The sequence below is a fragment of the Hemitrygon akajei genome, chromosome 12, assembly GCF_048418815.1.
Source record: "Hemitrygon akajei chromosome 12, sHemAka1.3, whole genome shotgun sequence".
Classification (NCBI taxonomy): domain Eukaryota; kingdom Metazoa; phylum Chordata; class Chondrichthyes; order Myliobatiformes; family Dasyatidae; genus Hemitrygon; species Hemitrygon akajei.
In genome coordinates, this window is record NC_133135.1 from 71,422,228 (window position 1) to 71,436,790 (window position 14,563).

At 40.1% G+C, this 14,563-nt stretch overlaps 1 protein-coding gene across 36 annotated transcripts in view; it reads right to left on the reverse strand.

Annotated features, from left to right (window-relative positions):
* Positions 1-14,563, reverse strand: part of ptprc (protein tyrosine phosphatase receptor type C) — a 226,768-nt gene that overhangs the window by 75,876 nt on the left and 136,329 nt on the right. For 7 of the 36 annotated variants that reach the window (XM_073063453.1, XM_073063459.1, XM_073063456.1 and 4 more), the window contains 4 exons: positions 14,288-14,386; positions 13,070-13,126; positions 2,738-2,794; positions 231-323 (listed from right to left, as the gene is read on the reverse strand). The exons of 10 other annotated variants lie outside the window; for them this stretch is intronic. In XM_073063453.1, the coding sequence (XP_072919554.1) occupies positions 231-323; positions 2,738-2,794; positions 13,070-13,126; positions 14,288-14,386 (306 nt within the window). Of the gene's footprint in view, positions 1-230; positions 324-2,737; positions 2,795-4,200; positions 4,656-13,069; positions 13,127-14,287; positions 14,387-14,563 lie in introns of those variants that run through there. 19 more of the 36 variants (XM_073063477.1, XM_073063482.1, XM_073063474.1 and 16 more) reach the window with 9 other exon arrangements.

The window sequence follows — 14,563 nt, forward strand, 5'->3', positions numbered from 1 at the left end:
GAGGAAACTGAACTGATAACTATAGAAAATAAGTATGCTGGGAGTGAGACCGTTGACGGAAGTTGAAGAGCAAATTTACGGGCAATATTATGGGCAACAAAAACTTAAAGGAGGAGTGGAAATGGTGAGGTTAATATTGGAACATTTTAATTACCTAATAGTAATGGCATATTTTCATTACAATTAGTACAGAGCACTCAAAATTCCTAAATTGCATGGAGAGAACTTGCCAGTATTAGTAGCTTCCATGGCATTTACTGATACCGATAAAGTATTCACTGCTGAAGAAGCCGTGCCAGTGGGTGTGAGTGACGAGTGATCTGCTGGAAAATCAGAAATGTGAGCAGAGTTGCATGTAACATCCAAACAGATAGAAGTCACATCCTCAGCTTCATTATGAACTGAGACAGAATGCCTTACACCATTCACCTTCCAAATGGTTAGCAACAGGATTTAACTGAGCTTGTCTGCATAGAGAAAGTCATTTAGTAATGGACTAAACTAGCTGCCTTTAAATATTGCTTTAAGTATGTAAGACTGGGTTATCACTGTGGGCATATTGAACCATTTGTTAACGTAGTGTTCACTGATGAAGAAGCCGTGCTAGTGGCTGTAAGTGCCGGGTGATCCGTCGGAAGAAAAAAAGTGGGAAGAATAGTGCATGCCATACAGCCTAAGACCAAAAGGCAACAAGAGACAGGAGCAGAATTAATCTATTCAGCCCATCCAATGTGCTCCGACATTTCGTAAGACCATATGATATCGGAGCAGAATTAATCTATTCAGCCCATCCAATGTGCTCCGACATTTCGTAAGACCATATGATATCGGAGCAGAATTAATCTATTCAGCCCATCCAATGTGCTCCGACATTTCGTAAGACCATATGATATCGGAGCAGAATTAATCTATTCAGCCCATCCAATGTGCTCCGACATTTCGTAAGACCATATGATATCGGAGCAGAATTAATCTATTCAGCCCATCCAATGTGCTCCGACATTTCGTAAGACCATATGATATCGGAGCAGAATTAATCTATTCAGCCCATCCAATGTGCTCCGACATTTCGTAAGACCATATGATATCGGAGCAGAATTAATCTATTCAGCCCATTGAGTCTGCTCCACCATTTCATCTTTATGGCTTGACTAATCAGGAACCTATCCTCCACCTTAAATGTACCCAATGCCTGAGTTCCACACGTGTCAGAGGCAAAGAATTCCACAGATTCAATACCATATGGCTGAAGAAATTCCTCTTCATTTCCATTCTCAATGTAATGCTGTACCCTTTGTTTCAAGACTACCCCTACTATAGGAAACATCCTCTCTACATCTACTCTATATAGGCTTTTCAAAATTTGGTAGTTCAATAAGATCCCCAGACATTCTTCTAAACTTCAGAGAGTACCATCACAGAGCCATGAAACTCTGCCGATAGGATAATCCTTTCATTCTCAAAATCATTCTCGTGAACCTCCTCTAAACCCTCTCCAATGTAAGCACATCCTTTCATAGATGATGGGTCCAAGGTTGACTCACAATACCACGTGTTGTCTGATCGATGCCTTAGAAACCTCAGCTTTACATCCTTGCTTTTATATTCTAATCCTCGCAAAACAAATGCTAACATAAAATTTGCATTCCTCATCAATAACTCTATCGGCAAGTTTATCTTTAGGGAATCCTGCACGGGGACTCCCACGGACCATTTGCACCTCAGATCGTTGAATCTTCTGTCTATTTACAAAATAGTCTATGTTTTTATTTCTTCTACCAAAGTGCATGACCGTACATTCCCCAAAAATGAGCTTTGCTATAAACTGTTAAAGAATGGCTTACACCAATCTCCTTACCAATAGTTGTCTGAGTGATTGGCTGGAAAACCACAACTAACTAAAGCTATGTAACCTGAAATGAAGTATTAATATTATAGCTCAGAACCATCAAATGCATTCTGCTCCATGTAGAAAGGCTAGTTTTCATGCAAGCAAGCCTTTTGAAAATAATAACAGTAATTATTTGGTTGAAATATGGACAGAGGCTGTGATCTAATGGAGAAACTAAACCATGAGCAGCGAGATATATTACAACTGCATGACAAACATTTTATCAACAATCACTTACAAATCCAAACAGAATGGAGACCAGCACTGTGCCTCCTTTGTTTTCTCCTCAGGCTTATGCTCTGGGAATAGATGTGAGCAGAAATGCTTTCATTGCTCAACCAATGCATATTCATCAAAATACCTTCAGGATATTTGTGGCATACTTTGAGCATCTCAGGAAGTCAGGAAGGGAGGACGTGAAAGGACAGGCCCTCTTCATAATGTGACTTTTCAGCTGACTACTTTGAGGTAATAACTTCAATTGCCCATGTTTGGTAAGAAGATACAAATGGAGAAAGTCCACAAGAGTAAGACCAATTGAACATCGTGACAAACAACTGGTTACAACTTAATGAGATGAATCAAGCCCCTCAGTCCCCAACACATCCAAGTTAATATTGATAGGATTTATACCGTGTGCTACCAATAATGATAAGCACAAGTGATTCTGCAGATGCTGGAAGTCCAGAGCAGCACGTATAAAATGCTGGAAGAAGGGTTTCCACCCGAAACCTTGACTGTTCATTCATTCCTATAGATGCTGCCTGAGCTGCTGTGTTCCTCCAGCATTTTGAGTGTGTTGCACAGAAATACTGATGTCAGAGTTAGAACTATTCATGGACATACTTAGACTGGTTGTATTTACTGATGAAGCCGTGCTGGTGTATGTGAGTGAAGAGCGATCTGCGGGATAAAGAAAACAGTGAGTGAAAATACATGCCGCAGAAGGAAATATCATTAAAAATGCCCAGTCGTATGAAATGCGTGCCCTACACAACCTGGGAGACCAGAGTACATCTTGTATTCTGAACTGCCACCGGTGCAGGAAGTGTGGTCAACTGTGGGTCAGCTCAAACTCTGAGTTCATTCTAGAATACATCTTGGTGACCACAGTTGCTGATTGCTAGATAAGCAAAGTTGAATAGGCAGGTAGGTTAGGACGTCCTTTAAGGCCATCCATAGCCTTAAACAGTAGTTCATTCTAAATACAAATGGGACAATAAATTCTCCCGTCAAGTGAGGCCAGTGCCATGCAAATAGGTAACTTGTGAAGGTCGTCTCCAAATAAAGGGAGTGGTATGGACAAGGCTTCTATACCTCGACAAGATAGTTGTGGCAGATAGACACGTTTAGAAAACAGCATGTTGCTTCCTTGGAACCATCTTAGTGGTATCACTGAGCAGCTGATAGCCGGGTGTCAATACTCATATTACTGCATTCAGTATAGGTGGGAAATAAGACAAGGTGATGTAGAGAGACAGTAAGAAAGAGATTCTGAGCAGGACTTTAAACGTTGTAATCATTTGATTCATCACCATAGTGTAGACAAGTGAGTACAGAAACAGAAACATTGTACAGATGAATGAATGGTTGTAGAGATGGTGCAGGAAAGTGAACTTTACACTATTGGGATATTGAGATATTGGGAACAGTCTGGGGAAGTTGAAACATATACATTCCAAATGGGTTGCATCTCAGTAGGCTGGGATCAAAATCTTCTCAGATTTTCTGGTGTCATTGGAAACTATGGAAGTGAGTTTGTCAGGGGAAGGAGACACTGTGCAGATGTTCAGAAAGGGGAAAGCAGGCATGAAAATTTTAGCCTGAAAATTAGTAAGAGACAGGTAAGGAATTTAAAACAATGAGAATGGAATAGCAAATATTTGATGGTGTGAGAAGCATGAGGCAGATAAACGACAGCTCTGATAGACATGTCGAAGTATGTTGATCAAGAACTACACAGATTGTTATAGACTTTCGAGTGAACTGGGGAGAGGGGGCTATAAAGATGGAAAGATAACAATAATGGGTCAATAAACAACCATAGTTGTGAGAAGGAATGTTAGAAAATTGATCGGTGAGGAAACTGAACTGATAACTATAGAAAATAAGTATGCTGGGAGTGAGACCGTTGACGGAAGTTGAAGAGCAAATTTACGGGCAATATTATGGGCAACAAAAACTTAAAGGAGGAGTGGAAATGGTGAGGTTAATATTGGAACATTTTAATTACCTAATAGTAATGGCATATTTTCATTACAATTAGTACAGAGCACTCAAAATTCCTAAATTGCATGGAGAGAACTTGCCAGTATTAGTAGCTTCCATGGCATTTACTGATACCGATAAAGTATTCACTGCTGAAGAAGCCGTGCCAGTGGGTGTGAGTGACGAGTGATCTGCTGGAAAATCAGAAATGTGAGCAGAGTTGCATGTAACATCCAAACAGATAGAAGTCACATCCTCAGCTTCATTATGAACTGAGACAGAATGCCTTACACCATTCACCTTCCAAATGGTTAGCAACAGGATTTAACTGAGCTTGTCTGCATAGAGAAAGTCATTTAGTAATGGACTAAACTAGCTGCCTTTAAATATTGCTTTAAGTATGTAAGACTGGGTTATCACTGTGGGCATATTGAACCATTTGTTAACGTAGTGTTCACTGATGAAGAAGCCGTGCTAGTGGCTGTAAGTGCCGGGTGATCCGTCGGAAGAAAAAAAGTGGGAAGAATAGTGCATGCCATACAGCCTAAGACCAAAAGGCAACAAGAGACAGGAGCAGAATTAATCTATTCAGCCCATCCAATGTGCTCCGACATTTCGTAAGACCATATGATATCGGAGCAGAATTAATCTATTCAGCCCATCCAATGTGCTCCGACATTTCGTAAGACCATATGATATCGGAGCAGAATTAATCTATTCAGCCCATCCAATGTGCTCCGACATTTCGTAAGACCATATGATATCGGAGCAGAATTAATCTATTCAGCCCATCCAATGTGCTCCGACATTTCGTAAGACCATATGATATCGGAGCAGAATTAATCTATTCAGCCCATCCAATGTGCTCCGACATTTCGTAAGACCATATGATATCGGAGCAGAATTAATCTATTCAGCCCATCCAATGTGCTCCGACATTTCGTAAGACCATATGATATCGGAGCAGAATTAATCTATTCAGCCCATTGAGTCTGCTCCACCATTTCATCTTTATGGCTTGACTAATCAGGAACCTATCCTCCACCTTAAATGTACCCAATGCCTGAGTTCCACACGTGTCAGAGGCAAAGAATTCCACAGATTCAATACCATATGGCTGAAGAAATTCCTCTTCATTTCCATTCTCAATGTAATGCTGTACCCTTTGTTTCAAGACTACCCCTACTATAGGAAACATCCTCTCTACATCTACTCTATATAGGCTTTTCAAAATTTGGTAGTTCAATAAGATCCCCAGACATTCTTCTAAACTTCAGAGAGTACCATCACAGAGCCATGAAACTCTGCCGATAGGATAATCCTTTCATTCTCAAAATCATTCTCGTGAACCTCCTCTAAACCCTCTCCAATGTAAGCACATCCTTTCATAGATGATGGGTCCAAGGTTGACTCACAATACCACGTGTTGTCTGATCGATGCCTTAGAAACCTCAGCTTTACATCCTTGCTTTTATATTCTAATCCTCGCAAAACAAATGCTAACATAAAATTTGCATTCCTCATCAATAACTCTATCGGCAAGTTTATCTTTAGGGAATCCTGCACGGGGACTCCCACGGACCATTTGCACCTCAGATCGTTGAATCTTCTGTCTATTTACAAAATAGTCTATGTTTTTATTTCTTCTACCAAAGTGCATGACCGTACATTCCCCAAAAATGAGCTTTGCTATAAACTGTTAAAGAATGGCTTACACCAATCTCCTTACCAATAGTTGTCTGAGTGATTGGCTGGAAAACCACAACTAACTAAAGCTATGTAACCTGAAATGAAGTATTAATATTATAGCTCAGAACCATCAAATGCATTCTGCTCCATGTAGAAAGGCTAGTTTTCATGCAAGCAAGCCTTTTGAAAATAATAACAGTAATTATTTGGTTGAAATATGGACAGAGGCTGTGATCTAATGGAGAAACTAAACCATGAGCAGCGAGATATATTACAACTGCATGACAAACATTTTATCAACAATCACTTACAAATCCAAACAGAATGGAGACCAGCACTGTGCCTCCTTTGTTTTCTCCTCAGGCTTATGCTCTGGGAATAGATGTGAGCAGAAATGCTTTCATTGCTCAACCAATGCATATTCATCAAAATACCTTCAGGATATTTGTGGCATACTTTGAGCATCTCAGGAAGTCAGGAAGGGAGGACGTGAAAGGACAGGCCCTCTTCATAATGTGACTTTTCAGCTGACTACTTTGAGGTAATAACTTCAATTGCCCATGTTTGGTAAGAAGATACAAATGGAGAAAGTCCACAAGAGTAAGACCAATTGAACATCGTGACAAACAACTGGTTACAACTTAATGAGATGAATCAAGCCCCTCAGTCCCCAACACATCCAAGTTAATATTGATAGGATTTATACCGTGTGCTACCAATAATGATAAGCACAAGTGATTCTGCAGATGCTGGAAGTCCAGAGCAGCACGTATAAAATGCTGGAAGAAGGGTTTCCACCCGAAACCTTGACTGTTCATTCATTCCTATAGATGCTGCCTGAGCTGCTGTGTTCCTCCAGCATTTTGAGTGTGTTGCACAGAAATACTGATGTCAGAGTTAGAACTATTCATGGACATACTTAGACTGGTTGTATTTACTGATGAAGCCGTGCTGGTGTATGTGAGTGAAGAGTTGTCTGTGAGATAAAGAAAACAGTGAGTGAAAATACATGCCACAGAAGGAAATATCATTAAAAATGCCCAGTCGTATGAAATGCGTGCCCTACACAACCTGGGAGACCAGAGTACATCTTGTATTCTGAACTGCCACCGGTGCAGGAAGTGTGGTCAACTGTGGGTCAGCTCAAACTCTGAGTTCATTCTAGAATACATCTTGGTGACCACAGTTGCTGATTGCTAGATAAGCAAAGTTGAATAGGCAGGTAGGTTAGGACGTCCTTTAAGGCCATCCATAGCCTTAAACAGTAGTTCATTCTAAATACAAATGGGACAATAAATTCTCCCGTCAAGTGAGGCCAGTGCCATGCAAATAGGTAACTTGTGAAGGTCGTCTCCAAATAAAGGGAGTGGTATGGACAAGGCTTCTATACCTCGACAAGATAGTTGTGGCAGATAGACACGTTTAGAAAACAGCATGTTGCTTCCTTGGAACCATCTTAGTGGTATCACTGAGCAGCTGATAGCCGGGTGTCAATACTCATATTACTGCATTCAGTATAGGTGGGAAATAAGACAAGGTGATGTAGAGAGACAGTAAGAAAGAGATTCTGAGCAGGACTTTAAACGTTGTAATCATTTGATTCATCACCATAGTGTAGACAAGTGAGTACAGAAACAGAAACATTGTACAGATGAATGAATGGTTGTAGAGATGGTGCAGGAAAGTGAACTTTACACTATTGGGATATTGAGATATTGGGAACAGTCTGGGGAAGTTGAAACATATACATTCCAAATGGGTTGCATCTCAGTAGGCTGGGATCAAAATCTTCTCAGATTTTCTGGTGTCATTGGAAACTATGGAAGTGAGTTTGTCAGGGGAAGGAGACACTGTGCAGATGTTCAGAAAGGGGAAAGCAGGCATGAAAATTTTAGCCTGAAAATTAGTAAGAGACAGGTAAGGAATTTAAAACAATGAGAATGGAATAGCAAATATTTGATGGTGTGAGAAGCATGAGGCAGATAAACGACAGCTCTGATAGACATGTCGAAGTATGTTGATCAAGAACTACACAGATTGTTATAGACTTTCGAGTGAACTGGGGAGAGGGGGCTATAAAGATGGAAAGATAACAATAATGGGTCAATAAACAACCATAGTTGTGAGAAGGAATGTTAGAAAATTGATCGGTGAGGAAACTGAACTGATAACTATAGAAAATAAGTATGCTGGGAGTGAGACCGTTGACGGAAGTTGAAGAGCAAATTTACGGGCAATATTATGGGCAACAAAAACTTAAAGGAGGAGTGGAAATGGTGAGGTTAATATTGGAACATTTTAATTACCTAATAGTAATGGCATATTTTCATTACAATTAGTACAGAGCACTCAAAATTCCTAAATTGCATGGAGAGAACTTGCCAGTATTAGTAGCTTCCATGGCATTTACTGATACCGATAAAGTATTCACTGCTGAAGAAGCCGTGCCAGTGGGTGTGAGTGACGAGTGATCTGCTGGAAAATCAGAAATGTGAGCAGAGTTGCATGTAACATCCAAACAGATAGAAGTCACATCCTCAGCTTCATTATGAACTGAGACAGAATGCCTTACACCATTCACCTTCCAAATGGTTAGCAACAGGATTTAACTGAGCTTGTCTGCATAGAGAAAGTCATTTAGTAATGGACTAAACTAGCTGCCTTTAAATATTGCTTTAAGTATGTAAGACTGGGTTATCACTGTGGGCATATTGAACCATTTGTTAACGTAGTGTTCACTGATGAAGAAGCCGTGCTAGTGGCTGTAAGTGCCGGGTGATCCGTCGGAAGAAAAAAAGTGGGAAGAATAGTGCATGCCATACAGCCTAAGACCAAAAGGCAACAAGAGACAGGAGCAGAATTAATCTATTCAGCCCATCCAATGTGCTCCGACATTTCGTAAGACCATATGATATCGGAGCAGAATTAATCTATTCAGCCCATCCAATGTGCTCCGACATTTCGTAAGACCATATGATATCGGAGCAGAATTAATCTATTCAGCCCATCCAATGTGCTCCGACATTTCGTAAGACCATATGATATCGGAGCAGAATTAATCTATTCAGCCCATCCAATGTGCTCCGACATTTCGTAAGACCATATGATATCGGAGCAGAATTAATCTATTCAGCCCATTGAGTCTGCTCCACCATTTCATCTTTATGGCTTGACTAATCAGGAACCTATCCTCCACCTTAAATGTACCCAATGCCTGAGTTCCACACGTGTCAGAGGCAAAGAATTCCACAGATTCAATACCATATGGCTGAAGAAATTCCTCTTCATTTCCATTCTCAATGTAATGCTGTACCCTTTGTTTCAAGACTACCCCTACTATAGGAAACATCCTCTCTACATCTACTCTATATAGGCTTTTCAAAATTTGGTAGTTCAATAAGATCCCCAGACATTCTTCTAAACTTCAGAGAGTACCATCACAGAGCCATGAAACTCTGCCGATAGGATAATCCTTTCATTCTCAAAATCATTCTCGTGAACCTCCTCTAAACCCTCTCCAATGTAAGCACATCCTTTCATAGATGATGGGTCCAAGGTTGACTCACAATACCACGTGTTGTCTGATCGATGCCTTAGAAACCTCAGCTTTACATCCTTGCTTTTATATTCTAATCCTCGCAAAACAAATGCTAACATAAAATTTGCATTCCTCATCAATAACTCTATCGGCAAGTTTATCTTTAGGGAATCCTGCACGGGGACTCCCACGGACCATTTGCACCTCAGATCGTTGAATCTTCTGTCTATTTACAAAATAGTCTATGTTTTTATTTCTTCTACCAAAGTGCATGACCGTACATTCCCCAAAAATGAGCTTTGCTATAAACTGTTAAAGAATGGCTTACACCAATCTCCTTACCAATAGTTGTCTGAGTGATTGGCTGGAAAACCACAACTAACTAAAGCTATGTAACCTGAAATGAAGTATTAATATTATAGCTCAGAACCATCAAATGCATTCTGCTCCATGTAGAAAGGCTAGTTTTCATGCAAGCAAGCCTTTTGAAAATAATAACAGTAATTATTTGGTTGAAATATGGACAGAGGCTGTGATCTAATGGAGAAACTAAACCATGAGCAGCGAGATATATTACAACTGCATGACAAACATTTTATCAACAATCACTTACAAATCCAAACAGAATGGAGACCAGCACTGTGCCTCCTTTGTTTTCTCCTCAGGCTTATGCTCTGGGAATAGATGTGAGCAGAAATGCTTTCATTGCTCAACCAATGCATATTCATCAAAATACCTTCAGGATATTTGTGGCATACTTTGAGCATCTCAGGAAGTCAGGAAGGGAGGACGTGAAAGGACAGGCCCTCTTCATAATGTGACTTTTCAGCTGACTACTTTGAGGTAATAACTTCAATTGCCCATGTTTGGTAAGAAGATACAAATGGAGAAAGTCCACAAGAGTAAGACCAATTGAACATCGTGACAAACAACTGGTTACAACTTAATGAGATGAATCAAGCCCCTCAGTCCCCAACACATCCAAGTTAATATTGATAGGATTTATACCGTGTGCTACCAATAATGATAAGCACAAGTGATTCTGCAGATGCTGGAAGTCCAGAGCAGCACGTATAAAATGCTGGAAGAAGGGTTTCCACCCGAAACCTTGACTGTTCATTCATTCCTATAGATGCTGCCTGAGCTGCTGTGTTCCTCCAGCATTTTGAGTGTGTTGCACAGAAATACTGATGTCAGAGTTAGAACTATTCATGGACATACTTAGACTGGTTGTATTTACTGATGAAGCCGTGCTGGTGTATGTGAGTGAAGAGTTGTCTGTGAGATAAAGAAAACAGTGAGTGAAAATACATGCCACAGAAGGAAATAGCATTAAAAATGCCCAGTCCCATTAAATGTATGCCGTACACCACGTGGGACACCAGAGTATTTCTTCTATTCTGAACTGCCACGGGTGCAGGAAGTGTTGTCAACCCTGGGTTAGCTCAAGCTCCAAGTACACTCTGGAATATATCTTGGTAACCACATTTCAGGATATAGCCACCCCGTAGCTCAAGAAGAAGCTGCCAGAGTGGCTGCGGATGATTGCTAGATATGCAAAGTTGAAAAGACAGGTAAGCTGGGAGGTCCTTTAAGGGCATCCATAGCCCTAATCAGCAGTCCATTCTGAATACAGATGGGACAATACTTTCTCCTGTAATGTGAGACCAGAGCAATAAAAATACTGCCTAAAGTAGTTCATTTCAAATAAAGGGAGGGAAATGGACAACACTTCAATAGCTCGATAAGATTGTAGTGGTAGTTGGACATGATTTCAAAACAGCATGTTGCCTCCTTGGCAGCAACATGATGGTATCAATGAGCAGTTGATAGCCAGGTGTCAAGAGCCATATCAGTACTTTCAGTATTGGTGGAAAATAGGACAAGGTAATGTAGAGAGACAATAAGAAAGAGATTATGAGCAGGATCTCAAACATTGATATCTTTGGATTCATCATAATTGTGTAGACAAGTGAGTACAGAGATAGAAACATAGTACAGATGAATGAATGGTTGTAGAAATGATGCAGGAATGTGTGACGTAGACTATGGGGATATTGGAAACAGTCTAGGGAAGTTCAAACATATATATGCCAAATGATTGCACCTCAGTAGGCTGGGATCAAAATCTTCACAAATTTTCTGGAGCCATTGGAAGCTATTTAAATGAGTTTCTCAGGAAAGGAGACACTGAGCAGATGTTCAGAAGGGAGAAAGCAGGCGTGAAAATGTTATCCTAAAAATTAGTAAGAGACTGAGAAGGAATTTAAAACAATGAAAATGGAATAGCAAACATTTAATTGTGTGAGAAGCATGAGGCAGATAAGCGAAGGCTCTTATAAAAATGGAGAGATGACAATAATGGGTCAATAGACAACCATAGTTGTGTGAAGGGATGTTAGAAAGATTTTGCAGTGAAGAAGTTGAACTGATGATTATGCCAATGTTCACAGCTTCCATGGCTTTTACTGATACTGATACCGACGGAGTATTCACTGCTGAAGAAGACGTGCTGGTGGGTGTGAGTGACGAGTGATCTGTTGGAAGATCAGAAATATGAGCAGAGACGCATGCAACATCCAAACAGATAGAAGTTACATCCTCAGCTTCACTATGAACTGAGATGGAATGGCTTACACCATTCACCTTCCAAATAGTTATCAACAGGATTTAACTGAACTTGTCTGCATGGCAAAACTTGTATGGTAATATACTAAATTAGCTGCCTTTAAATTAACGTTAGGTGCTGTCAATGCATTTTTGGCATGTGGCTTTTTTAACATATTGCTTTAAATATGTAAGACAGATATGTAAATATGTCACTGTGGACATACTGAAACATTTGTTAACGTAATGTTCACTGATGAAGAAGCCTGCTAGTGGGTGTAAGTGCTGAATGATCTGTCAGAAGAAAAACAGTGGGAAGAGCAGTGCAGGCCGTGCAGCCTAAGACCATAAGGCAACAAGAGAGAACAGCAGAATGATGCTATTCAGCCCATCAAATCTGCTCTGATATTTCTATCACCATAAGATAGAATAGGAAAATTAATTCATTTGGCCCATCGAGTCTGCTCCACCATTTCATCATGCTTCATCCTTTTCACTCTCAGCCCCAATCTCCTGCCTTCTCCCTGTAATCTTTATGGCTTTACTAAGCAAGAAACTAGAAATGAAGCTTAATGAAGGTCATTGCTGATGCACCATTTACAGGATGTAAACGAAGAGCAATGGTCTGTGCCCAAAATATACTTACAAACATTATATTATCAGTTATTTAGAATGAATATAATACAAAGATAATTCAATCTGGCAAACCTAGAAATTTATTTTTAAAAATTCTCAAATGCCAATTTAGCCTAAAAAGAATTAATTTTTTGTATCACCTCTTCAATGCTGTGATTCTCAGAGGATGTAGAGGACGTTCCAGTCATGTGGTAAGTAGAGATGCAAACATTATCAAAACAGCAAAGGGGTGGTATAAAAATGTAAGAGGTGATGTAAATTCATTGAGGAGTGCATGCAAAACTGGTAGCAAAAATCAGATATCAATACTGATAAACACAAGAGATTCTGCAGATGCTGGAAGTCCAGAGCAACACGTATAAAATGCTGGAAGAAATGTTTCTACCCGAAACCTCGACTGTTCATTCATTTCCATTGATTCTGCCTGACCTGCTGGGGCTCCCAGCATTTTGTGTGTACTACACATAAATACTGATGCCAGAGTTAGAACATGGACATACTTGAACTAGTTGTGGTTACTGATGAAGCCGTGCTGGTGTTTGTGCTTGAAGAGTGATCTGTGGGATAAAGAAAACAGTGAGTGAAAATACATGCCATGAAAGGATATATCATTAGAAATAACCAGTCCCATGAAATGCATGCCCTATACCACCTGGGACACCAGAGTATATCTTCTAATATGAACTGCCACAGGTGTACGAAGAGTTGTCAGCTGTGGGTTAGCTCAAGCTCTGAGTTCCATAGCGTGAATCATACTTCATTCTGAATACAGATAGGACAATAGATTTTCCTGTAAAGTGAGGCCAGGACCAAGAAAATAGAGCCTTGAGCAACTTGACTCCAAATAAAAGGAGAAGAATGGACAGGACTTCAATAGCTCGTTGAGATAGTTGTGGTAGATGGACGTGATTCAAGCACAGCATGTTGCCTCCTTGGCACCAACCTGATGGTATCACTGTGCAGCTGATAGCCAGGTGTCAAGACCCATATCAGTGCATTCAGTATAGATAGAAAATGGGACAAGGTGATGTAGACAAACAATAAGAAAGAGATTATGAGCAGGATTCTGAACATTGATGTCATTGGATTCATCAGAATTTTGTAGACAAGTGAAATCAGATATAGAAACATTGTACAGATGAATGAATGGTTGCAGAAATTGTGCAGGAAAGTGAGCTTTAGACTACTGGGATATTGAGAACAGTCTGGGGAAGTTGAAACATATATATGCCAAATGGGTTGCATCTCAGTAGGCTGGGATCAAAATCTTCACAGATTTTCCGGTGCCATTAGAAACTATTTAAATGAAGTTTGTCAGGGGGAGGAAAAACTGACCAAATGTTCAGAAAGGGGAAAGCAGGTATGGAAATGTTGGCCTGAAAATTAGTAAGAGAATGGTAAGGAATTTAAAATGACTAAAATGGGAGAGCAAATATTGTGTGAGATGCATAAGGCAGATTAGCATAGGCTCTGATAGATCTGTGAAAGTATGGTGACCAATAACAACACTGATGGTTATAGACTGAACTAGGGAATAGGTTGAGGGAAATTGAAGGGCAAGTTTGCAGGCAAAGTTATGAGCAACATAAAAGCATAAGGGAGGAGTGGAAATGGTGAGGTTAATATTGAAATATTTTAATTAACAAATTTAATGGCATATATTGATTACAATTAGTACAGGGCAGAGAAAATTCCTAAATTGCATAGAGAGAACTTGCCAACGTTCAGAGCTTTTGTGGCATATACTGGTACTGATACCGATGGAGTATTCACTGCTGAAGAAGCCGTGCCAGTGGGTGTGAGTGACGAGTGATCTGCTGGAAAATCAGAAATGTGAGCAGAGTTGCATGTAACATCCAAACAGATAGAAGTCATATCCTCAGCTTCATTATGAACTGAGACAGAATGCCTTACACCATTCACCTTCCAAATGGTTAGCAACAGGATTTAACTGAGCTTGTCTGCATAATAAGCTGGTAAGGAAGGCGGGCTCT